Source organism: Mycteria americana, chromosome 9 (genome assembly GCF_035582795.1).
Source record: "Mycteria americana isolate JAX WOST 10 ecotype Jacksonville Zoo and Gardens chromosome 9, USCA_MyAme_1.0, whole genome shotgun sequence".
Lineage (NCBI taxonomy): Eukaryota > Metazoa > Chordata > Aves > Ciconiiformes > Ciconiidae > Mycteria > Mycteria americana.
In genome coordinates this window covers 24637196-24664560 of record NC_134373.1, presented here as the reverse complement: position 1 = coordinate 24664560, position 27365 = coordinate 24637196, and the positions used below count along the sequence as shown (strand labels likewise).

Below are 27365 nucleotides of genomic sequence, written 5' to 3'. Positions count from 1 at the left end.
TAACACTTAACCGGAAAAGTTTTCCGAGGCTTACAAAACACTCTGATGGTAGTATGTGTCACATTAAAGCTTTCTTTCAACAAGTACTAGACTAGTTTTTATGTTTTATTAAATCCTTGCATTTACCGTATTTCTGAGTAAAATCCCAAAGCCCTTGGAACAAAAAAAGAGGCTTTCTTGGCCACATTCGTCAGTGGACAGCTCAATATATTGTTTGTATTTTCTGAGTAAATAAGCAAGAGGATAATGTAGGGTAACACTCCTTGGTTCAACTTAACATCACAGAGAATAATTTCAGGGCAAATTTCTCATTGCCACATACAGAAGGCTGTTTCATTGATTGTGACCTCAACAGTCTGAAAGACAATATCCTTCAAAAAGCTACACCTGGGCTGAGCATCAGCATGTGAATATTGCCATTAGGTACTTTTTTTTTTTGTAGGATAGATCAGGCTTAAATATTTATGATCCCTTATGGAAAAGAGCAATCTTAAGAAAAGCTAACATTTGTTCTTAGTGGGGTGTTGGAACCATTCTATTACAGATGTAGTCATATCTCTACACCATGCAAGTGGCAATATATTCTTACAGTGCCCCTTAAACAGATAAGAAGGTAGATTGCGAATCCAAAATATGTCAACAGTGTTCCACCTCATTCTTAAGATAAGACTTGCTAATATTACACATCCTCAGTGCCAATTCCGTGCTTAGATACTACATCAGTGTGAGTTCTGGAGTATACTGGAGGTGTGTAATACAAGCAAACTCCATCTCTTCAGGGTGAAATAAGCATCAGTGAGACTAGATATGCTTTAAACCATCAAGAAACTCATCCTGAGTTTGAATTTTCTTTAACACAGTGGAGAGGCTTTGACACTAAAATACAGCTGGCAGTAGAGGTGGAAAGCATGACCCATAGGTTTTGCTGTGCCTTGACATGCTGTTCACTTCTCAGTGTAGATGTAGCCTTCACACAGCAACAGTCCACCTCCTATGTGTCACTTGGCCAGGAACATTAGTACTTGGTGTCGGAACTATGCCTTGTGCAATGTCATTTCCTTGGTGTGCTGGAATACTTTGCTCAGCACGGCACCCAAGGAGGCAGAGGTCCTACTCTGTGTTAGTTGGTGGGTGTCAGTTACCCACCTTACCCCATCTGGTGACAACAATTAACGTCTGCAAATAGCAATCTGATAGATGCTACTCTTTTCTCTGAATTGCTTGCTGCTCTGTTTTCATCATACCTAGCTTTATCAGCTGGACTACAAGTTCAAGAGTTGCTGGATACCCGCATCAGGATTTTTTTTTTTTCTTTTCAGTAGCAACATTTACTGTGAGCCAGCAGCACATAGGAATCTCATAGCTACTGAAACTATGAATCCAGATTGATAGAAGATGGATAGAGGATCATTTTCTCCCACTATAGTATATTCAGTGCAAACAGCGTTCCATTTATGTAAGGCACTTAACTGTTTGCCTATACTGGAATTCATTAGGACCTTAGCACATCTTTAAGTACTTTCAGAATCTAAAATAACTACAAGACATTGAAGAAAACTTTTTTAATTGGTAAGATTTATGAAAAAGATAAAGGTCTTAAGGTAATACCCATTTTAAATAGTTTCTGCCAAAACAGACATTCTATTTCCCCAAATTTACTTTTTCATTACAAATAAACAAAATTATAGAGAAAAGTAAAAAAGATCAGCTTGGATTTCTCCACTGCACTATTTATATATTCCAATCTGCCTATCTAACATTTTGTTAACCAGTATAGCCAGGAGTTCATGGATACTACATTTTCTAAATATAGGTCACTGAATTTATTTTACAAAATCCTTATATATTACAAGGGGGTATCCTTAACTCTGATTAGTCTTCTTGTTTAACAGTGAGATTAGTTGATAACCTCAGTCTCTCAAACCCTGATGCTGAAATGACCACAGCAGGGGGCTAGTTTGACGGACAGCAATTTATTACAGCATGATTTGAAAGAGGAGGGCATCAGTCTATCTGATTGCAGAGGGTATCATTCAGAAGTTATTATTGTATCAGACTGGAAGAGGGAGCAGGTATCACCTAGTTAATTATCTGCATAAATGGTATTCTGCCTGTGCAAAAAGCCATTTAGGACTCATGACTTTCTCACTGATGGCCAAATCATTAGGTTTCCTCTAGATTTTTGTGGTTTTTTTTTTATTCTCTTTCTTCATAACATCCATTATCATTAATGTATAAATCTATAACGTCATCTCTTATTTGTCTCTTTTTTAAACCAAATAACCCGCTGAAATGTATGGGTAGCTCAAACTGTCTCTTCCAATGTGCATTAACGTGCACTTGCTTACACAGTATTTCATCTGCTAGGGTCCTTTCCAGCTTCCTGGTATTGTAACATCCTCAGTTTCTCAATAATTTCCTGTCACCTACATTTTATGTTAAAACCGCCATCAACCTTCTACCTTTTTGGCAGCTTGTAAATAAGTCTATTAAATATGAGTGCTATAGCATCAAGCATAGTTAACTCCTTTCTCTCTCTTGGAAAAATCTCTAATATATGCCAGAATTTCACCTTTCTATGCTCCATTACCTTAATAGCCTCTTCTGAGCACTGTGTCATTGTTGAAGATCTTTATGCTGTATGCATCACGATACTGAAATTGTTAGTACAAAAAGCAATTAAACAAAAATATTTCAACTAACCAAAACTTCTTATTTATAGCAGCGTACTGCTACTTCAACTGATGTCGATAAAGGACTGCCAAAATGATCTACAAATAACTGCCTGCTCAAGCAGTGCTGGGGTTCCACTTTGCTTCATCTTGAAAAACAATCAAGGGAAGAAAAAGTTGATATTAAATGCTTCTCTGATATTAGCCAGCCACCTAAATAATTTCCAGAGATTCTACCCTAATGCTGCATTATCCTGGACTGTACTCAGTCCACAGAGTGGCTAATGCAAAGGCAGACTGCCTGTACGATCAGCTATGCAGTCTTCAGTGTAAAAAGACTTGAAATTCACTGGAATAGGTTTTCCAAGTAAATTGTGAAACTGAGCACAGGAAACTATATTACTCTCTTCTTGAGATGTTTTCTGAGCTTGATTTTCAAATATAATTTAATTTGGAAGGGGGTAAAGTACTGAGTCTATCAGCAGAGATGCAGTCAGGACTATTAGGTCCAATCTCTAATTCTAGAAATGTGGGACTCTTCAGTTTGCTTTAACAGATACACTGTGTAATAGAGTGAAGTGAAGACGTCAAAACTAAGAGAAGAACAAGAGTACTTTGATTTATATGTCTTCATTTTAGCCAAAATCCATCTATTTTCTTGATTTATGGCTACGAATAGAAGACACATTCACTCTTACATTTTGTGAGTATGCTGGATATATACATCATGATGTATTTATTTTTATTTAAATTTGCAAAAACAAAAGCCTTCATGGTTTTCTGCATATTTCAGCTGAGTGTTCTCTCTGGCCTCAATTTAATAAAACTATAAGTATGAAGATTTTCTTGCTGAAGCTGTTACCATCACTTGTCTGTATGGTTTATTGAAGTAGGTTCTAGATTAAAGGGAAGAAATTCTGATTATCTATATATCCATCTGATTTTTCCCTACAACGTACCTGTCTTTGAAGTGAAAAGCTTACCAATACATTAAAAAGCACATTATTTTAAATGCATATATCTAAAAATATCTAGTAATCTTAAGCAGCATTCCACTTGTACATGCACATCATCTATGTGTGTGCTTTAAGGAGCTGTGCCACTGCAACTATTATTTGTTTAAAATCCAACCCAGACTCCTCAGCTGAGCAGACTGATTAAAAATAAACTACCAAAAGAATAAAAAGTAAAAAGTCTGTCTACTCATTATTTTTATCTTCCCAAGTATCAGGGATGTCACTTAACATTTAAAATACACAAAAAAGAGAGAATGGTTTACTGCCAGCCATAATCATTTTGTGTTGAGTCTGCTTAAACAGAAAAAAAAAAATTAAAATTATATTAGATCCGTATTTTAGAAATTGGAAAGTTAACTGTCTTACTCTGTTGCTTTCCTGTGGTTGACAAAGTCTGGCTCAAATAGAAGCATTCAGATAGTGCTGCATGTGGTATTTGGATTATTATCTCCTGCCCTTTCTAGACTTGGTTTGATATTAAGGTGTTTTAAAGCTGGGTGAGCACACATGGAGCTCTCTTTGGAGCTTATGTTGTTTAATAAAAAGACTGTTCAATACAATTGTTCGTAGGGGATCTTATTTGAAGAATCTCTAGATAACAAAAAAGAGCTATTTCATAAAAACGATAACCCTTATGACTGAAAAAATTCTATTAAATGAAAAATGCTTCATTCTAACAGTTTTATGTTTGCTTCTTCTTGCTAAACTATCAAAAAGGGATCATTGGGGAAATAGTATAGTTACCAATGTAGGAAGCAAAGCTGCAGTAAGCAGCAGCTTAGAAAAAGTGATTGACATATTCAATACCATGAATGAGAAAGAGAAGTCACGATGGCATGATGAACTGGTCATAATCTATATAGTTTCATTGCTGCTTAGGTAAACAAACTAGTTTTTCCAGATAGTGAAACTGTTCAATTACTAGATTTTGAGGGAATAAAGAATTAATTTACTTATATCTGCAGTACTGAAAAAGTCATTACATGGTCCAATAATTTCTGTTCCAGGTTCCACACTTTTGTATTTGTGTACTTACCTGCCAGAATGCGCTTCCTTGCTAGGAATCTGTAACATTATCTTATGTTAAAGTTATCCCTTTATCATCACTTTAGCACCTGGCACTTTACTCTTAAGGATGTCTGTAACAGGGGAGGTGTGGAAGAATGTTGTTCAGGGTCAAATCCAAAGAGCACTCCTTCAATGAAGTTTGGAATTTGTCCCTGTTGTAATACTTGATGTTCTACATTTCCAATCACTGAAAATAATTGTTGGCAGTGATGAGTGCTCAGTGATCAGAAAGGGATGTAGACCACACCTGAAGGGGAATGATGTGGTCCAAGTTAGAAGTAATGCCATTGTCAAAACATTTGTCTTTCATGCGTCTGTATTATCAAAACCACAGAAAAAAATCTGCAGAAACACTGAGACCTACCACAGATAATGAATGGAAAAGGTGATCAAAGTTTCTCTTGAATCTCTGAGCTTTTTAATAATCTTCCGAATAGAAAAGTTCTCTTTTGCTAAGAGAACTATTAACATGTTCCCTCTGTCCTTTATGTTACTCTCTCTCTTCTTATTGCATTCCTTTAAAAAAATTTATTTTTACTGCATGCTATTACCTGCATGTTTCTCCAGATTCCTCATTTACCTTGAGTGTGTACGCTCGTGTTCAAATTAGTAGGAATATTGCTATTGATTAGGAATGTTACTATTGATTTCTATGAGTGCTGAATTAGACCACATTATTATAATGATTTTTCAGAAGTACAGGAGACAGGAAAACATTTTCATTATATAAAATTTAAGAAAATGAGTTTAAGAAAAGCATGACTGATATTAACCCTACTTCTGAAATTTTTAAAACTGAATATGTTCACAAGACTCTGAGGGTGCATGTAGGTATGTGCCAGTTGTTTTATACTGACCCTTAAAGGTATACTTAATTAAGTTTACATATACATTGTGAGGATAGCTAGGGTATGCTAGAATTCAGATCAGGCTTTTGGGGTGGACATAAAAATATTTGCTGTCACAGCAAATGACTTTAATAAAAAGGAATTAATTTTAAAATGAAATGTTTTTGCATTCTCTGTATCGTGACACAGCGTCATACAATCAGATCAGTAAATTTTCATGCTAAAGGTTGCTGATTAATTTGTAGTTTTCACCTTTCTCTTCTCAATTAATGAGATGCACATATGGTCCACAAAACTGTTTCCCTTATGTCAATATGTGCAAAATGGTAATTTTAAGAAATGGATTTGTGTCCTTTGAAAAGTGAATGGTCCATGTTTTGCTTGGTTTGCTGCTTTTTTTTTTTAAACTCCTGCATTGTATGCATGACAAAAAACCCCAATTCTCTACTTGTCAGTTCACTTTTCATCAAAAAATATGTTATAACTTTAGCCCTTCTTAAATTAAATAAAATTCTTTGGCAGGAGGCAGAACTGGGTCAGGCATCCAGAACATAGCATATGTTTTATACACATTTGGGCAATTTTTGGATGCATATATTGAACATTTTTTTAACCTATTGTACAGATAGGGTGAGGACATTAGTCTTGTCTAGCAAGGTTAACCCCATATAATCTTTTTTCTTTCTTTTTGTAGTCCATAATCTTGATAAAATAGACAACAGCCAAATCTTTTTGTTAACTGGTGTAGTTTACACAACAACTAATCTGTTTTACACTGAGTAAACATCTGATCTAAAGATTTTGAACAGAGAAAATTCATATTTTTTACAGAGCAAGCAGCAAATCAAAGGAGCAGTTCTTAAATAAAAGTATTTGAACAAATCCTTCATACGTGATATATTCATTTCATTATTTGTAAAGATAGTATCAAATATAGTATAATTGAAAAATACTAGCTGAATTGTTCAACTTGTTCTCCTGTCAATGAAAGCTAATATTCTATGTTATTCTACTAAGGAAGTTTTAATTTTAGTTTAACTTTAAAAGATGGGGTAGAACTACTAAACAGCCTATTAACTTACAAGCAAAAAATACATTAGGATACACAGATTATTGTAGTAATGTTAAAACTTAAGATTTAATATTTCTTATTCATTTAAGCTTACCTCTTCAGAGCCAGAGCCAAAAATCAGCAGGTCAAAAGGTATTGCAGCAACCATGTCAATTAGGAACCAGCCTTTGAAGTAGTGAATTGCTATTTTTGCTGGATCACTTACCACTTCTTCATTCTGGTTTACATATGTTGTTCTGAAGTTTATTAAAATGTCAATGATAAACATAATATCCACAATTAAGTCTACAACATTCAGTGGGCTGCAAGAATATCCACACTCTCTCCTCTTCCGTTCCTCACTGTCATTCAGAAGGAAGGCAGCAGAGTAAGGGGTGAATATGGCGGTGTATATTACCAGCAACAAAATGAGCCAGTCCCAGACAGCTTTGAAAGGACTATAGTGCAATATAGTAAACTTGTTGATGCGAGGTGTCTGGAGTTTATATTCTGGTAGAACATCAGCCCCTAAGGATAGAACCTAGAATAAGAAATATACCATGTCAATAATCAGGCACTATTCCTACTTTCAGTAAAGTTAGCAAACACAGGACAAACTTAAAAAGTACTTTATTGTAGTTTTGAGGATTAAGCTTCAATTACTTGGTGTTTTAGCAAACTAAACTTCTGTGAAATTCATGATCTCTACCAGGTCCAATAAATTCATTGACAGTTTTACACAGTAGGTTGATTCTTGTTCCCTGTAGCAACCATTAAGTGGCATATCTGGTCCATAAAATCTGTATAATTAAACATGTAATCAAATTCATTTATCCACCACATGGTAACCTTGCCAGCCTGTTCCTTGCCAATGAATGACTTTTCTTGCTGTGACGTAGTGTTTTTCTCCCAAGGCATTATCATTGGGATTATCATCGGCTTAAATTCACTACAAAAGAGTCTACACTCATTAGAAATGTTTAAGCAACCAGAAATAAAAAAGTTAGAGCAAGATCTGTGAGTGTCCTTGACAGCTATCTCCACTTTGAGTTTTGTAGTGTAGAAAACTTTCACACATGGACAAATTTCACTGAGGCTATAGTTCTAGTACAGCTAAAGGTGTGACAAAGAAGGGTACCACAGAAGTATTGTCTTTTGCTTCACTCCTACTTTTGTCAATGCCTAAAGCTTGTTATCATTCCTTTACAAGTGTGGATTTTTTATCTGTTGGTGTTATCTAAATTGGATTTCAATTTTATTTGGAAGGGATTATGTTTGTATGCACTGCTTGATTTGCTGGCTCTAGAAGCCGAAATGTTTGCTTTGTTGCAAAGAACAAGCATAGTGTGGGCACCAGATAAAACAAATTTCCTTTGGCTGCTCCTCCAGTCTGATTGAACTCTGACATGAAGGAACAAAACCTTTAAGGATGAGAAGGTAAATTACGTTTTCATCTCTATTCAATGCTTGGTATAGTTATAGAGACTGTCAGCAATGATGTTAATTACTGCCTTCTGTGCTGCAAGTGCTCTCCAAATCCTATGGGACTCAGATCACCACTTCATCTTACACAGACCAATGAACAAACATCAGATGGTGACAACCTTAGTTTCTACTCATTTGTGCAAGTGACACATTCAAGAAATCTTGTACCCATTTTCCACCAGTTACTCCTACTTATTCCTTATTCCCCTGCTAATTAAAAACAATGCTGCTTAGAAAATCAGACCTTTCAAAAGTAATTAAAATGAATAATTATACTGAAATGAAATGATGACTGGAAGGAGAAATACCTTGTCAGCAACATTGTCTGCTTTTATTTGCTTTTTGTTTAGCAGTAAGTAAAGTGTAGTTTAGCAGTAAGTAGCTTTGAGATTTCGGCTTGTTCAAGATTGAGGAATTTCACGCTCCTCAAACATAATCGTATAATATTATAAGGGTCAGCACACTCCTTTCTGTTTAACTTTCCAACAGCAAGTGTTGTATAAACCTTAGATCCTATCCTTAGTAATCTAAGTGGCACTTCTTATTCAGTGAAGTTCTACTCTGAAAATGTTGTAAGAATACAAGGGTTAATAACCACTCTTCTCCTTTGAACTATGAAAAAAGAAATGATTAAGCCATCCAAAAGATTATATGGTACCTTCAAGCAGCCATTAAGCACCATGCTGAGGTGATGGTAGAAGCTGTTCATCTATTTTTTATATTGTAACTAGGACTTGCACTTAACTAATGGTGCTAGCTATTTTTTATGCATTAAACACACTAGCTGACAGCAAGCTGAAGCATAGGCACTGCTTAGTCTCTTAAGCAGTCTTAATACATTCAGACCCCCACCTAGTGAGTTGACAAGAATGTTTTCCTAGTATTTGAGAACAGTGTGAGTATACATGGCAAGGGAGCTGCTATTTATAAAATCTATATCAGTGTTCTCCTGCTGGATTTTCAGACAATGAAGAAAATGGATTAGACAACAAGAACAATAAAGATTACTTCACATGTTTCTTGCAGTTGCTTGAAAATTCCAGCCAGTGTGCTTCACTTTAGAGCAACACACAAAGTAAATTGGACTTATTTCCCTGAAATCTGCCTTCTATTCTCATATTAGTTACATTTATTCCTAGGCTGGTTTAGACTGAGTTAGGTGAAACTGAAGAGTACAAAAACCAAAACCCCTATAGGGCAAAATGAGGAAAGAGCAATATAAAAGTGATCATAGCAGAAACAGATCCAACTTTTTCATGCTAGTTTCTTAGACACACACAACAAGAGAGGCTGACTGATGGTTGTGAGTTTCATATTCATAATGCGATATAGAACTTTACATTTCTGCATTACTTACTCCCATGCAATGGGAAGTGAAAACAAACACTCATGTAACTTTTTGTTTGCTGGATCAAAAGAAAGAAGATGGGAGTTTGTTTCTCAAATACAAAAATCATAGTTGCACATACATAAAAAAGAGAAAACACATTATTGGGTTTCTTGTTGGCAGTTTCAACAGAGACTGACTGAATATGAGGTGAATTTGTCCTTTTGCTGCTGTGTGACATCCTTGCAAGGTTTGGGTACTGGTGCTAGACGGAAGACTGCGGTGTATTTAGCAATCCACTCAAAAGACCTTTACTATTTCTACTTGCTTAAAATAGATGTGACAAACTCACTGTTAGTGAAAAGAAATTTTATCAACTTATCGCTTCTGGACAGTGAAACTCTCCTTATAGTTTGTATTGTAAAACAGGCAGCTCAGGGAATGAAATGTTTTTAAGAGTAAGGAGCAGCACTGGGACAAGACTAAAGTACTACAGTGTTAAAGTCTCAACCTTGGGACATGACATGATGAGAATGCCAAGCTTCCTTGCATCTTACTAAAGAGAAGACTATAATGCTAAGTAGCAAAAGTCCTACTAGCTGCAATGGATTTTCTCTTAAAAAAATTTTAGGGATATTCACCCTTGATGAAATACCATCTCACACTGGTTTTGCTGATGAAAGCAGGAATGTATTTATAACTGGTGTGTTTTACAAGCAGTATTAGGTGATAAGACTTATTCTACTTAAAATGAGAAAATTTCAAAGTTAAATAAACTGTATTGTATATTGCCTTTGAGTAAAGAATCCTGATCTAAAATTCAACTTTTCCTGTTTATCCCATTCACTGTTAAACCAGCGCTGCTGGAAGTTAGAAGACTCTTCATTTAAACACATTTTTTGACTCTGAGAATCTTGCTTCAGGTGTTTCACACAGATAGGGCTGGTGAACACCTTCTGCTCTTTTTAGGTTCATGTGTGCACTTTCTAAGATCACAAGTTCAAGGTGGCACTTATTATAGAAAGGTTGCAATCAGCTACCCAGAAAAATATGGAGTGAGATCAAAGTAACTGTCATGAATTCACACAGTTTTAGACAGATTTCTCTTTCTGAAGTGTTTGGTAGCTTTTAGTTTGTCACTGAAATTGAAAGAAAATATATTGAAGAAGAATGAAAATGTATTAATGGCTGCTGTTTTGTTAAGCAGAAGGAGAAAGGAAGTGTGTGTACCAGAGGTACTATCAGGTGACAATTAATTAAAAAAAAAAAAGATTCAGTCAGCCTTTATCATTTTAAACTGGGTTACACTGTTTATGGTGTTATCTTTTTTTTGACAGTTCTAACATCTTTCCCCTCAAGAAAACCTGCCTGGTACTGGGTAACATTTCTGTCCTGTGTTGTGTTCAAAAGACCTTGCTTTGCATAGTGGTGTCAAGGAGCCATGTTTTGCATGGTGAAGTGTCAAGGAGCCAAACTGGGCTGATGTGCTTTGCAGCACATTGGCCGTACGCTTCACTAGATAACTGGTTTGTGTAGGGGACTCTTGTTATAAGCTCTGCAGCATCACATGCAGCAACAGTGTTTGACACTTCTTGTCTTCCCTGTACAATTTCTTTTATAAAATAGAATATGTAGGCAAAATACTATGCAAGATGTTGGATGATCTGTGAATTATACTCTGGTCTCTGCCATTGAGTTTCTCAGTGATCTTAGGGAAGCTGACATTAACCTTTTATGAGAACATTCATACCCTTCTCACTTTTATAGGAGGTTTCCATAGATTATTAGGCTAGGTTAATCTCAATCATCTCTAAGTAATTTCAGAAAAAAAATGAAAAGCTATTTGGATTAAAAATGTTTTCCAGCAGCATTTTTAACTCTGTACAAGTTTATTGTTGGTGACTAGGAAATCGAGGAAGGTAGCATCTCCTAAGTTCAAGTAAAGCTAAGTTACCATTCCTGTTTGCTCTCTGACGCAGCTCATGGTGCAGAATGAACACTGCCTATATTATCCACAACCCCTTAGATCTGGAGTACAATCTCTTCCTTTTAACAGGTAGTTTTGAGCCCATTTTCAGATCTTTATTAACAAGGCCAATAACAGTACTGAACAGGAAAAACCAGGAAAACAAGAAACGTGAAGCAGACAGAGAAGCTAAAGTCATATTCCTGTAATAATTAACCCTTTTTATCATGACCATAGACCTTAAATCCAAATGATAGCGCGGTTCAAAAAATGGAGCAGTATTACTTCAGCTTTAAAAGAGGATATAATTTTGCATTGGCAATTTTATTAGATTTGTGGAAGACTGTTCTCTTGATGTAACCTCTCCTGGCTCTCTTTTCCCCTGTGTATTAGTTCTACGGAAGCTACCAAGCTATAACTAGCAAGGACATCTCTTCCCTTCTCTTCTCTATTCATACCATTACCGTGAGACCCCTACAGACTGGACCTCCTAAAGAGATCTCTGAATCTAAAAAGACCTAAAAATAAATATTACACAAGTATTACTGAGCAAATGGAAATTAAATCAACATTTGCTCCCTGATGGGAGGCATTACCTAATTACCCAGAAGACTATAATGGTCTTTCATATTTCAGTAATCTTGATGATCGTTTTCCTTGATGCTGACATGAACAACTTGTAAGATTACACCAGTACTGAAAGAAAGCTTTTGACTTAGTGCACCTTCCAAACACAGCATTATATAGTGCTTTCACACATCAGCATTAAAAGGCATTTTTACATGTAAAAGATGTTTTTACATGTTTTTCAAAGGATACCTATTAAAGAACATCTTCTTAACCAAGAAATACTAATGGTGGGGAATGTTAATACTTGTCTTCTTGTTTTACTGTTGTCTGTATTAAATGTTTTAAAATTATGTAGCATGGCATTTTGTATATAATGCTGATACTTAACTTTCTCTATCAGACAGTTTGAACTATACCCATGAGGTCTTATAACACAGTGCTTTAATGGCCTCCATATTTTTTAAGTTAAGTTTTTTGTTAACGAAAATCTGCTGCTGTGTGAAAATATGACTTGTCCTTCCCTGTCCTATATGTTTCCCGTTTGGGACTTCAGATACAAGAGGATATAAACCTTTCTTATTTAAACAATAGGCTCACTACTTCTTTGTTTGCAGGGTCAGAATTAGCACAATAGGTGGTGGGTTTTTTTTTTTTTTGACTATGTCCACATATTCTCCAAGTGTAATTTTAGGTAGGCATTGAAACTGCACTTTTGTTATTAATGGCTTAACCTGAAAAACTCAAAACTTACCTGAGTGTATTTGAATAATTTTTGTTCTAGAAGTCAATCTGCCACTAAATAAAGCTTTTTTGAGTTAGTTGAAGACAGACTTTGTGGCATTCTGAACCTAATCGAAACGCAGAAACACTGGAAAGGTATTTGGAGATTCAGTAAATTAATATTCTGGAGGAGTTGCAATTTGGTAGGCAATGAGATAGTGCAAAAGAAGAAAAAAATGGGTAAGCTTTAATTGGTATGTGGAATCTGTTTGATCTAATGTTAAGTAATTTTTATGATAACTGTCCAAAAAATTTCAGTGAAGTTGAACGTTAATGCTGTTTGGTGGCGTTAAAATTAAAAAAAAAGAAAAATTCTGAGACCTAGACATAACTTCTTAATATATTACCATAAATATCGCTAATTTGATATTGAAAAACCCACAAGGAATAGAGACTGACATTCATTTAAGAAGGTCTTGTGCACCTGAGTGTAACACTGCTGCCGTGACTGTTCAAGTTACATTGGTTGAATTATTCTATCTCTGCCTTAGGTAGTTTAGTTACAATTCCATCTTTGAGGTTTTTGATATGGATTCACAGGTACAGGTGAATATTTTGCTGCCTGCATGCCTGCTTTCTGGTGGTCTGATTCCTCTTTAATCTCCTGCACTGTAATATGTACAATTTGAGTAGCTGAAGCTGCAAGCCTTTTCAGATGGAAAGACTGTCATCTCAAGCCTACCTCAAAATACCTGTTTCAAATTGCTTGTTTCCTTCAGGAGAGAAGAGATATGTTGTTTCCCAGCCTTTGCTGGGAAGACTTGTGGGAAACAACACTGAGCAAATAATATGCTGCCAACAGGGTTTTACAAGGCTCTTTGCTGTCCCTGTTGGCTGAAGTTTCAACTTTTAAGTCTTCTGTAGCTTCAATGATAACAGCACTGTGATGGCAAGTTGCATTTGAGCTGGAAATGGAAGGTCTTTTAGAAGACACTTTTAAAAAATGATACAAATATATGAATTAGAGTGTATAATTGTAAAAGGGGGTAGATATATAAGGATCAGCCTGAACAGCAGAAAAGCTTTTACTTGATGTTTCTCCTGTGTATCATAAATTTGTATTTTAGTATTTTTAGAATTAAAAATTATCTCTCCATGTATCTTTCTCCTCTGCTCTCCATATTTTCTATTTAGGGCTGTCATTAAAATATGTTTCATGATACTCATGAACGTGGTGTTTAGATAAGCAATAATAATATTTTATATCATGTCATCTAAAACATATGATGAAACAGAGAACAAATGTAAGATCTGATCACATGGCTGAAACCCACACCCACACAGTGCATGTATCCATCAGTGACATGACTCATCTGCATACAGTGATTGGGTTGATGCCTTGAAATTATAGCAGCTGTATTGAACAATTACTGGACTCTCACTAGTGCTTGCACTATATAAATGTAATGATATCCACGAACACTGAAATCTGCAGAAATGTAAGAGTACATCAGAGAACTCAACCAATACTGCAATACAAAGCAAAGAGGCAGGCCTTATTATCAAGTAATTTGACCTTCCATGTGAAGAGAATTACAAAACTATTATTGGTCTTAAAGATTTACAAAGAAATGTAATGTCAAGAAATGTCGTCCAATTAGTATCCATTTGATAGGGTAGCATCTTTCCTTGGTGATGATGAAAACTTTCAAATCTGACTCAGATTTGAGAGCACTGGGACTTCCTGGGAGTGCTGAGCGCCTTACAGGACTGAGGCCATGAAATGCCACATTTTCATAACACTATCAAATAATTAGGTAAATCTATTCAGCTAAAGATATTTAAATACACAGTAACCCAAAATCTTCAAATTGTCAAGGAAAGTTATGTATGCCATGAGATTAGAGCAGTAGAACAGCCTTCTTCTCATGTTTGTTCAGTAAAATTGTGCAGGTTTCATGGAAATAATATTTCTATGGATGTTACTGTCAAACAAAATTGCTTCACCAAACTTGAATACATGTAATAATTTAGAAAACTCACTACCTCTAACCTATCATTTATTTTATCATGAAGATAGATATTAAAAGAGAGGAAGTATTTTTATAGTTCATTTTCCATCCATTATTTTCCATGAAAAAATTAAGAAATGGCTTATAGATCTTAAACCTCAGGAGTCTCTTCCTGCCACTCAGTATGTAATTACTTTCATATTAGTGGGTAATGCATAATCAGAGCAACACTTAGAATCATATGGATTTATTGAGTGTGCTTTACTGAACTTTAAATCTTAAATTGGTGATATGCAGATTATCAAAGAAGGAGATATTAACAAGTGACTTTTTTTAGCAAATGTTAATGCCAGAATATGTATTAAAAGTTGTGTAGCCCTCTTCTTTAAAATTCACTATGAGGTGTTATTTCAGAAGACAGAAAATGCTATCCTTCAAAATGTTAAAGAGTTTGTGAGTTACTTGTTGCTCTTCTGGCAACACTAAGCTGTTAACAAGCATTTATATGTCTGACAACAAAGCATCAAGGGTCACATTTGTAATAACGGCTTAAATTGTTGCTGTGGTTTTTAGTCACCTAAAAGATATTTTCTATCATTTGTTCATGGCATGACAACAAAACAAAGTAGATTTCGTGCTTGTTGATTTTATTTCATCTTCCTCACAATATTTATGAAAAATGTATCTTTCATTATTAACCATTTAGACTGGTTTGCTAGCTGCCAAACATTTTGATGCAGCTAAAGAAGAGCATAAAAGCTCTTAAGTAAGAATATCTGAAGTGCATGGAGTGAAAATGAAGCAGCTACAGCCATAGTTTGGTTCTATGATTACAGTACTTACTGACGTAACTGTCAGCAGTAAAGGAGAAAGGGAGGAAAGATCCTTATGCATACATTCATATTTAAGTTTAACCTTCAGTTTCATGGTAAATATTTTTTCCATACTCAGCAAAATAAGCAAACTTTAATTTCTAGAAAATTTGCATTTTGTAATTAGACCCCTTAGTGTTTAAAAAGGTGTGAACTGCAATTGAAACTGCTCTGGTAGCTGGGGAAAAGCTTCATTTAGAAATGTTCATCTCCCCTGTGGCTCTCCAGTGTTTATGCCTATGAGCCTATGCCAACCTGCTTCACTTAAAGGAGACATTTAGTCTTAGCATTCTGCCCAGGTTCCTCTCTTCACACCACTTGTAGGAATGTTTAGTGCATTACCCAACCTTCTACCAAATTCGGTAAGTAGCATTCCAACCAAAAAGTCATTTGGCAAGGGGAAATGGAACAGATTGCATACACATACACACACAATGTGATAATACAAATCACATTTCACTAGCAAAACCAACCTATAAAAGCATGATCCAGTCTTCTAGAGCTATCCATTCAATTCATACTGGTTAGGCAGAGAAAAAGGGTGGAGTTGTGAACTGAGCAGACAAACTTGCCGTTCCTCAGTCAGTAGCTGGAACTTACATTAGATGTTTTTCTGGTTTTCTGGTGTAAAAACATATTTTCATTTTGGGGAACTGTGGCAAGACATGGTAGGACCTTCATGATGATTCTTCACTAGCTACTCTGGTACTCTAACAAAAATGTTGTGATAGCACAGCATCAGTAAGCCAAAAATAACTCATTGAGAAGCTCTGCCTCACCTGTGTTATGCTAAATGAAGCTCATGTTCAGGAGAGAACAGGACCTTTTATTTATGGGTTTAACCAGGGAGATATGGGAATCTTTTTGGTACTATGGCTGATCACATGTAAGATTGCAGGCATCAAAAGCTCAATCCAGTGGAAAAAATGCGTAGGATAGAAGTCTGACTGTAAGGTTTAATGTTCTTAGTGTTCTTTGTTTTCTAGATATATTGACTAATTTATCACACTGTGTTAACTGCAGAACGGGTCATTCACTGTTGCCGTTTCCTTAGTGTACGTGATATTGTAGGTGTGAAGAAGAGAGAAAATAGACAGCATAAGATATCTGGAAATTACTATCCTATACAAAACATTTTTCAAGCTTTGTTTGAAAACCTGGAAGGAGGCTGCAGTCCGCATGCTATCCTAACAAAATTCATCAAAATAAATTAGTTGGCCTCTAACAAGTTCTACAGGATGACCATGAGCCACAGGCACTGATTTCTTGCTCACTTCCAAACCCAGCAACTAACATCACTAGAGACAGCAAAAGGTGTCACTCTGCTTTGGTTATAGCCTTCCATTGTTAACCCACCTACAAACCCAGTGAAACTAAACTTCTCTGAACAGAACAGATTGGTAGAGATGTGAGACCATACTATACAGCAGCTCTTTTGTTTCAAAAGAGAGTAGGTTTCTTCATAATTAATAGAATCCATTTAGAAAGTGGAACATTTTCAAAGAAGATGGATACTTAGATTAGAAAAAAATGCAAAGCTGTGAAATGAAGAATTTTTCTTCCCACTTAATAAATGTTTCTCATTTATTAGTAGTAATATTCTGAACAGGCTGTCTGGAGCTGAATATACCTTCTCATGCCAGCTTCCAAGATATTAAATGAAAAGTATTTACTGCAATTTTCATATTTAAAAAGATGCTGCCTTAATGTAAAATTGGCAATTCTTTGGATAAAAAACTTATGCTTGAAAATACACCTGAAGTACCTTAAGGACAATTCCACCATGTGCTACAATGAAAGATTTATTCAACTGTCAAAGAAAAACAGACTTATCTAAGATCAATCTAATACAAAGGCCACCCTGATATCAGGAAGAAGAAACTCTAAGTTCTCTATGTACTATGAATATCATAGTACTATGTACTAAATATTCATGCAATTTAGATACTTTATTGAATTTTATAGTATATTTCTACACTCCAGATGGCCTGAACTAGCCACTTTTAGTAAATATTTTCTACAGATTTTTGTTGTGCTATGCGCATTAATTTTATACTCATATCACCAATACCACCCATAAAGCTCAATAAATGCTTTGCAACTACATGTTACCACACTGATTAGCACAATATTTCATAAACATAATAATTGGGATTCAATGACCCCTTGATTTTTGATTCATACAGCTGTTTCCTGATTTTTCCTTTACTGTGATTATTGATATTTCAATATAATTTAAGGAGTGTTCTTCCTTTTTGTTTTGTAAAGCATTATCTCTGAACTATTCTGAGTATGCACTTCTCTATTGATCCTGTTACCAGTTACAAGCTGTTACACATGACAGTTAATAGATGAGAAAAATGACCTTCTCATTTGGCTTACTAATTTTGAGGGCATTCAGAATTCATCAAACAACATACTGTGCTGACTGGGCTTAATGGTCTTTGCTTTTTCAACTGTTTCTAATCCTATGAAAAAAATCCCAAACCCTAACAAACCCTAATCAGAAAATATTTTCCTCAGCTGCCAATACATCAACACCAACCAATCCACATGCTTCTCTCCTACCCCCTGCCCAAGCCAAAGGAATAATAGCCTCGTTGCTGTTTCTCCTTTATAAGTTTAAGGCCACCTGGTTTCTAATCAGTAGTAGAAGATAACTGTTTTATAATTATCACCAGTTACATCATCACCTTACTAGCTGCAAATGGCAGGAACTTTTTGCTCTCACATTTAGTTTATTCATCAATTTCTCTCATTAGTAATGTGTGGGAACTTAACTATTTATTTCCTTGAAAAAGTTAATCTTTCAAAGTACCCACCAGTTTTTCACTTTGTGTATTAGCTAGTATTACACTAAAAGGGAAACTCGTTACTTGTAAGAAATTAATATTAAATTGTTAGCTGAACATACCTGCATTTTCTGTCTGATGAAAATGACTGTTAATAGGGGTGAATATGTAATTTCAGTTAAATGCTAAATATTGCCTGCCCAGGTTATGGCATTTTGTGGCTAGATCCAACATTGGTACTATAGTGCGTACATGTGAGGTGTCTGGCACTAGAACAGAGTTCAGAATCCAGACTGTTTGAGGGTAAGGGCACTCAGACAGGGAGGGAGGGAGTCCTGAGCCTGAGTCCCTGGTGCCCAGGGTTATTTCTGTGGATTTTTTTAACAGATGGTCATTTACGTAAGATAAGTAACAGGCAAAATACTCTGGGACTACAACCCAGGACTGCCTCTTTCTAAGTGAGTACCCTAAATGTTAGCTACACCAGCAATGTTCCTTGTAAAATGCCAACTCTTTCTGGCCCATGAGATCCACAGATTTCTGCCCTCTTCCCTCCCTCTTTCTGCACTCCAGCTGCTATTGTTGTCTATCGCTGGGTGATTTTCTCTGGGCAAATATATGCTTATGCTGACTTAAACATAGAAACTGTTTCCTGAGTTAACATGGTAACCACCTGACTCTGATCTAACTTTGAAGTTATGCTGTTTTGAGTAGGAGGTTGGGCTAGAGGCCTCTAGAGGTCTCTTCCACACTACATTTTTGTATGGTTCTAAGGTTACGTAAAAGAGGGACTGTGACTCCTTTCACGTCTGTTTTAAGGCAGCTCTAAGTGCATGTGTGAAAGGAATTATTTCAGGCTGTGCATGCCAAGTGATCAGAGGACTCTGCCAGTTCTCTGGATCTCAGTGGGGCTTGACAGAGGCTAAGCAGGGGCTTGACTTCTTGCAGTTCATGGTGGGACAGTTCTGGCAGGTGTCAAAATTGTTGGTTTTAACTGAGCAATCTACCAAGTTTAGAAACTTCCAAGGTCAATCCACCATGAAGTGGGATTTTGGGGGTTTAGAGGTCTAGTCTAGAGAAATGAGGTTTGCCTAAGTGCTGCCTACACCTTGGTTTTGGTTTTACTTGCTTTGTAGGGCATTGGTTCTTACACCCTCAACATATTCATCAAATTCATTATTTTCAGAACAAACTACAATGAAGTCTGAAAGTCTATGTCTGCCTATTTCCCCCCACATATTAGCATCAAAAGAAGAATGTTGCTTTGGAAAATGATCTAGTATTAAAAAAAAATCATATGCTCCATTCCATGTTAGCATCATGGAACAGATCACCGAGTATTTGGTTCAAGGCAGTAACAACAAAGTGATCACACAAAACATTCATTACTCAAAATTGTAATTCATAGAAGACACTGGATACTTTTTACCAACTCAGCAAAATCAGGCAATGCCTTTCTCAGAAAAGTAGATCTTGGGGGAAGGACATGGACTAATTAAGGATGCATCCAGGTTACATACTTCAAAGCAGCTGGGCTTTCCGACTGCTCCATTTCTACCATATGTTGTGAAATCTTCTCAAAACACTGCAGCAGTTCAGATGCCTTAGCCTATTCAGCTGTCACAAAGAGAAGAGGCTCTATTGGAAACAATCACTGTCAAGGAATATTTTATCTTTCATAATTGCTGTGAATCTGTAACTATATTGGCTATTTTATTACTTGATGCAATAGCAAGTAATTCCAATGAAAATGCTATGTTTTCTTCTGAAATTGATGAAAACAGTGGGCTTTATTTTCTGCTTCCATGCACTTTGTATAGCTACTTGCTCTGGTGCAAAAGAGCCTACTCTCCAGTTTTGTGATGTCTTTGCACAGGTATAAATGACTGCCCTGAGACTGGAGTGTTTTTATTGGTTTTGCCATCACCATGATATTCTCTACTTTTCTTCTTTTCACACACAGGTGTGTCATACCTTCTAAATGATAGTGAAATTATACTATTTCTATATTTATATATATTTATAAATTTCTGTATTATACTATTTCTGTATTTCTACTATTTCTATGATTACATCTATAGTAATTACAAAGCCTAATTATATAATGACAATAAAAGATGAAATTTTATTGCATGATGGTGCTAACTATGATTGTAAACAAAGGGAATAATTCCTGTATAAGCTATGTCAGTTGATCATTGAGAACAAGAATAGCAAATAATAGAAAAAAGAAGATTCTCACTTCAGCAGAAACCAATAATTTAAACTTTCCATACAGTAACTAGGGAACGTTGGCTCTGCTTAACCCCCAATTTCATTTTTACATGTATGCCTTGCTGTGTAATTGGAAGACATATCAAATTTTTTCCCCTTAATTCAGAATTTTCTGCTTTATGTCAGCTTACATTCCAAAATGAACAGCCTTGAAATGTTGTTTGTGTGTGAGTTATTGCATGATATTGTAAACAGCGCAGTCTGTCAGCTGAATCAGACTGCTGAAAATGTATAGCTCAATAATTTGGTTTATTTTTAGGTCTTATATTGCCCCTGTCTGTCCTAGATGCTGCTAGTCTTCTTTTAGCCTGAAAACCTGAAGGTCAGCTTGAAGTCATGATCATATAATAGTTCTTTTTATACCAGCAGCTGAGACTAGCCTTGGGGGATATTGTTACTTATTTCTTAATCTTTTGGGGTTGACAGAATAGAGTTTGGCCAGATTACAAAAACATGCAGTGAAACTACAAGGTCTATCCCTTCATACGTGACCCCCCCCTTCACTGAGAGCTGCACTTTCAGAAGAACTGTGGGTGTTCAGCATGTCTGCAAATCAGATTACAATCTTCCAATCAACCGTGTAGCCTGTCAAGGTATATATCGGTATTTTTTATTTATATTTTATATAATTTTATTTATATTTTATATAATTTTATTTATGTTTTATCATTTTTCTGCTCAAAACCAAAAGGGAAGCATAGCAGAGACAGAAAAGTGGACAAAAACCCATTGAGAACTACAAGGGCATTGCCAGGGTGTGCAGAGATGCAGTTAGAAAAGCAAAAGCTCATCTTGAATTGCAATTGGCTAGAGATGTCAAAAACTACAACAAGCAGAAACAGAAGGAAAATATTGGCCCGCTGTATAACAGGAGAGGTGAATTAGTCACCAACAATGCTGAAAAGGCAGAGGTTCTCAACACTTTCTTCACCCCTGTCTTTACTGGCACTGTTGGGCCCCAGGCCTTGGGAACAAAAACCCAGGTTGATGCAAACAGACCCACCATCAGCGAAGGAAAAGTTGGTATGTGAACTATTACAGGAGCTTGACCCCTACAAATCGATGGGCCCTGACAATATCCACCTGAGGGTGTTAAGAGAGCTGGCTGATGTCGTTGCGAGGCCGTTTTCCATAATCTTTGAGAAGTTGTGGAGATCAGGGGATGTCCCAGAAGACTGGAAAAAGGCTAATGTCACCCCCATCTACAAGAAAGGCTTAAAGGAAGATCCAGGAAATTATAGGACCATCAGTCTTACTTCAGTGCCTGGGAAAGTTATAGAACGAATCCTCCTGGGGGTTATCACAAGTAAATGAAGCATGTGATTGGGAAAAGCCAGCACGGATTTACCAAGAGCAAATCGCGCTTAACAAACTTGATTGCTTTCTACAACAAAAAGTAACCTGCTTGGTTGATGTGGGGTGAGTGGTGAACATTGTGGTGGGGTGAGAGGTCTACCTGGATTTCTCCAAGGCTTTTGATGTTGTTTCCCACAGCCTCCTCCTAGAGAAACTGAAGCATCATGGTCTAGACAAGTGGTCTGTGTGGTGGGTGGGGAACTGGCTGACAGGCTGCACCCAGAGGGTGGTGGTAAATAACTCCTTTTCAAACTGGCAACCTGTCACAAGTAAGGTCCCCCAGGGATTGACACTGGGCCCAAAACTGTTTAACATCTTCATGAGTGATCTGGATGATGGGATCAAGTGTACCCTGATGAAGTTTGCTGATGTTACCAAATTGAGTGGGGAAGTGGACACTTCAGCAGCGAGAGCCACCCTGCAGGAAGACCTGGATAGGCTGGAAGAGTGGGCTAACAAGAACCTTATGAAGTTCAGCAAAGACAAATGTAAGGTCTTGCACCTGGGAAAACATAATCTAGGAGGGCAGCGCAGGCTGGGATCTACCTGGCTGGGGAGCAGCTCTGTGGAAAGGGACCTGGGGGTCCTGGTGGACAACAAGCTCAATATGAGTGAACAGTGTGCTGCTGTGGCAAAGAAAGCCAACAGGATACTGGGTTGCATCAACAAGGACATCACCAGCAGAGATAAAGAAGTAATTATCCCACTCTACTCAGTGCTTGTCATGCCATACCTGGAATACTGTGTTCAGTTTTGGTCCCTGCTATACAAAAAAGATGTGGACAGGCTGGAGAGGGTCCAGAGAAAGGCCACAAAGATGATCAAACGACTGGGAAGTCTGCCATATGAGGAAAGGCTGAGAGAACTGTGTTTGGTCAGCTTTGAGAAAAGAAGGCTTAGGGGAGACCTTATAACCACATTCCAGTATTTAAAGGGTGGCTACAAAGAAGATGGAGACCCCTTTTTACAAGGAGTCACATGGAAAAGATGAGGGGTAATAAGTACAAGTAACTCCTGGGGACATTCCAATTGGACACAAGAGGAAAATTTTTCACAATGTGAACAATCAGCCATTGGAATAATCTCCCCAGGGAAGTGGTGGATTCCCCAACATTGGACACTTTTAAGATTCGGCTGGACAGGGTGCTGGGCCATCTTGTCTAGACCGTGCTTTTGCCAAGAAAGGTTGGACCAGATGATCCTTGAGGTCCCTTCCAACCTGGTATTCTATGATTCTATGATTTGATCAGCCATATAACCAGTTTGGGTTATATTCCTACAGGTGGATGGATGATGAAACTGTTTTGAAAAGTATTATTTAAAAAAAGTTTAAAGATCATAGAGTTTTACCTTCCTGTAAGTCAGTTATTGAGACAGATCATAAACAACAGATACATATTGGGTCTTTCAACCACATGCTGTATCTAAACAGACTGATGAATTTCAAGGGGATCAGTAATCTCTGAACATTAATGGTCAGGGGCCACCAAACAGTTTTTCTTAAACAACACAATAAAGAGATCAGTAATTTATTAGCTTATTAACTGGGCCAGCCATTGCCAGTGTTAATCTATGGGTATTCAGGAATTCTCTCTTTTCTTTGAAAATAAGCATAGGTACTGACTATTCTAATCTTCCTGCTGCTCTGAGTCTGTTCACAACAGACTTCACAGCTTTGGAGTCATACATCAGTGGGAACTGGATGTGTAAAAAGATTTTAAATAAATCAGTATTTAAACAAAAGATAAAATCACGTACTGTTGCACCTCTACATGCTGTAATTTTAAGGCCAGAAGTCCCCTTTATGAATTCATCAAAAATGTTAAGGGACAGATGTCAAATTTTTGCCCAACTGCTTTCTTTAATAAAAGTGTACTTTTTGTGCCTCTGGGAAGACTTGTCTCTTTCTAACAATCAGTGTCAGGACCCCAACTGAACCTGTCAGTGCAAAAGAGTGCAGAAATTGGACTGTCCCCCTGAACAAACTGTCAATAAAAATGAATAATGAAAAAAGTAAGTTGAGACTCTTCTAGAAGAGAGTCTAGCTTAGCACCTCTGGAAATTATAATGTGAAACATTAAAAAAAACCTCTTTTAGTAAAGTGGAGTGGAAATGCAAATTTATTTTTAATGAAAAATATCTACATTGGGATATGACAATGCCAATTTTTCAATAAGGGCTATCTGGCAGCTACTACTGGGCTATTCCTCTCAGTAAAAGTCAATGTTATGCAGAAACAGGTATCCAGAAGATGTTATGCTACTCTGCATTACACAAGGAGCTTTGGTCAGTGAAGACCCAGGTGAAAGGCCAAGAGATCGGGGTATCTACTTATTCAGGACCATCACATGTGCAGCACTTCACTGCAAGCTATATCTCAAGACAATATTCATCTCTACGTAATGTCCTGAACACTCCTGTTAAGTAGTAAGACCATATTTTAAGGGTCTTTGCAGTAGAATTTATAACCTAGCTCTTTTTGAAGAGATTAATTTATTTGTATTACTTAAAAGGTAAGATGCTGAGGATTTTATTTGTTTATTTATTTATTTGTTTATTTACTTATTACATTCTGAAGTGAAATGTTATTTTCTCCACCTGCATTTAAAAGTTCATATTTTTCACTCAAAGTATCAACTACTGTCCCACAACATTTTCTGTTCCTTCTGAAATTATTTTTTAAACTTTTTTCTCCCATCTGCTCCTAACTTATTTCACTAAAATCTTACTGCTAAAGCATCTCACTCCTCTTTAAATGCTTTCTGAAAATGTATCACTTCCTCTAAACACAATGGCTTGACTCTTTTATTTATTTTATTCATTATTCTTCCTCTATGTTGTGAAGGTAGCAACGTGCCATCCCCTCCTTTTTCACTGTCTTCACTACCTGAATTACTTCTCCAGCTTGTGGATATGATAGAAATCATACAGCTGTTATCTCTGGAAAGAAATGTTTGTTCTTGTATCCTGTGATGCTGATACTCGGTTTGATATTATTGATGCATGACAGAGAATCCAGAGTGCAGTCATGCAACTGTGAGGCTCACTGATACCTTAGTGTGGTGCATACCAGAGTCCATGTCTGTACATTTTGAGTTGCACAGTGAGAGGAGCCACAGTAGTGGAAATGTCAGGTTATAGCAGCAGGATCAAATTTCTCAGCAAAGCTGAGGAAAGGAAAGGGAGAGAGATACACAATGAGGAGTACAAGAGAGATGGATAGATGTTTGAATGGTGCAATATGTGACTTGAAGTGGCCTTCCACATGACCAAGTCCTACAATCCCAGAAAAGCACATCGTGTTATCCATCCCTTTACTACATTTCTCAGGCTTTGTCTAAAGACATTTGGAATTCCTGCCCTAACTTCTTTTATTAGAACATTATTTCAGAATGTCACTACTCTGATTAAGGGTGACCTTTTAACTTACCATGGCCATTTTATACTCATTTGCTCTTTTAATGATATTGTCCCACAGATTAAATAGGTCATATTGCCCTCTGTACATTTTTGATGCTGTTTCACAGATTTACGTCTCAGAGGACTGTGCCAGCATGAGCATATCCTAATTATCTTATCTGATGTTTCTGCCATATTCTATTCTCAACACTGTGCTCAAACCTTCCAAAACCACTTATCCACTATTCTGCAGATACAAAATGGATCTATGGGCCTATGACAAGTTTTACAAAGAGATTTTAAAGACAAAGGCAGACATGCAGTGGAACCTTTGAAGTGCTGACTCTTATAAAACATATTGAAATCACTGGGCATCAGAAACATAAACAGGACTAAAACTAGCCACTTTCATCTTCTAAATGTCTATTTCTAATCTAATTCATGAATAACTAGCTAACTAGATCTTTGACTATCAAATTCAGTAGACCTACATTTATTTACACCTCCTAGGAGTTTCTCCCTGTACCTAATCCAAGAGTTTAGGCTGCAGCAGCAACTAAAAACATTGATAACTGACTGTAATAAGAGAGAAAGGAACAGCTGTTGGGAATTCTTTCCAGTTATGATGAATAGTATATTATCGAAGTTTGCTACACAAATTGTACTCTGCACATTGCTTGAGATAGTTCTAGAAAAGGACATAAACCAATGTCAAATTAAATTGGAAGTCTTTTGTGAAGTGTAAAGATTTTACAGAGTATTTCAACTTTAATTTTGAATTTAGTTAGTATCAATGTTTCTGGAAGGTTTAGCTGATCCAAGCCATTTCTATGGGACCTTTTCAAAATATCTAAGTTATTTGAAGAATAAACATAGATTTTTTTGTATTTTTTTTAATCCTCATAACAGTGTCATTAGTACATAGAAACTTGGCAGTCTGGCACTAATTAGCCAGTCAGAATTTTGAAAAAAACAATCGAGCCTGACCTATTCTTACATAACTTATAAAAATTAGTCTTTTTAATGTAACTTGACTTTTTGCCATATTATCTGTGAAAAGATTTCTATGTATAACTACTATGAATAATTTAAAACATATCAAAATGGATCCGGAAGAGATTAAATCTTTCACAACTGACCAGGGAAGAAAGTACAACGGTTGCAGATTCAAGTTAGCTATCAAAGACAAAATATATGAAAGATAAAAATCCAATTACTTTTTAAGCACTAACTGATCTCAAGATAGAACTGATAGAACTTTTATCTCTGTTTCTCTAGGCGGGTGTACAATACATTCCTTTTTATATTGGTCAAAAGGAGTAGGAGCATGGAAAATATCTGGCATAGTACCAACGTAGAGAAGCCACAGCCTGGTCTATGTAAGACAGGTCAGCAGTAAGTCAAAAGCTACTCTTGGCAAGATCTTCCTTATGGAATCTCTATCTGCATTCTAATACAAAGCACTTCTAACCTCTTTCAGTCTGTCAGTGGACAGGCATTTAAGGGCTGACCCTCTGCTTACTAAGACTATAAAAGTTATTTGGGATACTGTCATGTCTTAATAATTTTGTTCAGTATGTTACACATTGGTAGCCTGTCCTTGCCAATCTCGGTATGACATTACAACACAAATTCAGTAATTGATACTGAATTTAGCTGAAAAGGTCTATTGCCTTCAGAGGGCACTGTATCTGTCTCAGAGTGAAGAAATATGCTATCTTGAATTGTTTTCAGTTTTGTTTCACTTGTATGCCTCATTCCCAAGTATGACTGAATATATCATACATCCAGTCCAAAGGTATCTGCTTTTCATTTTGACAGCCTTTTTGATGTACGCCTATGGAAAAGATACCCATGGGAAAGAGCATTATGAAAAGCCAAAGAACTGGAACAGAAATTAAAAGATGTAACTATTATACCTATACCAGTGGCACAAT

General features: G+C 36.4%; 1 protein-coding gene across 1 annotated transcript in view; it reads right to left on the bottom strand.

Annotated features, from left to right (window-relative positions):
- KCNH7 (potassium voltage-gated channel subfamily H member 7) overlaps window positions 1-27365 on the bottom strand; it is a 237920-nt gene that overhangs the window by 42686 nt on the left and 167869 nt on the right. Inside the window, exon 7 of the mRNA XM_075511509.1 lies at window positions 6771-7196. Within this exon, the coding sequence (XP_075367624.1) occupies window positions 6771-7196 (426 nt within the window). The remainder of the gene's footprint in view (window positions 1-6770; window positions 7197-27365) is intronic.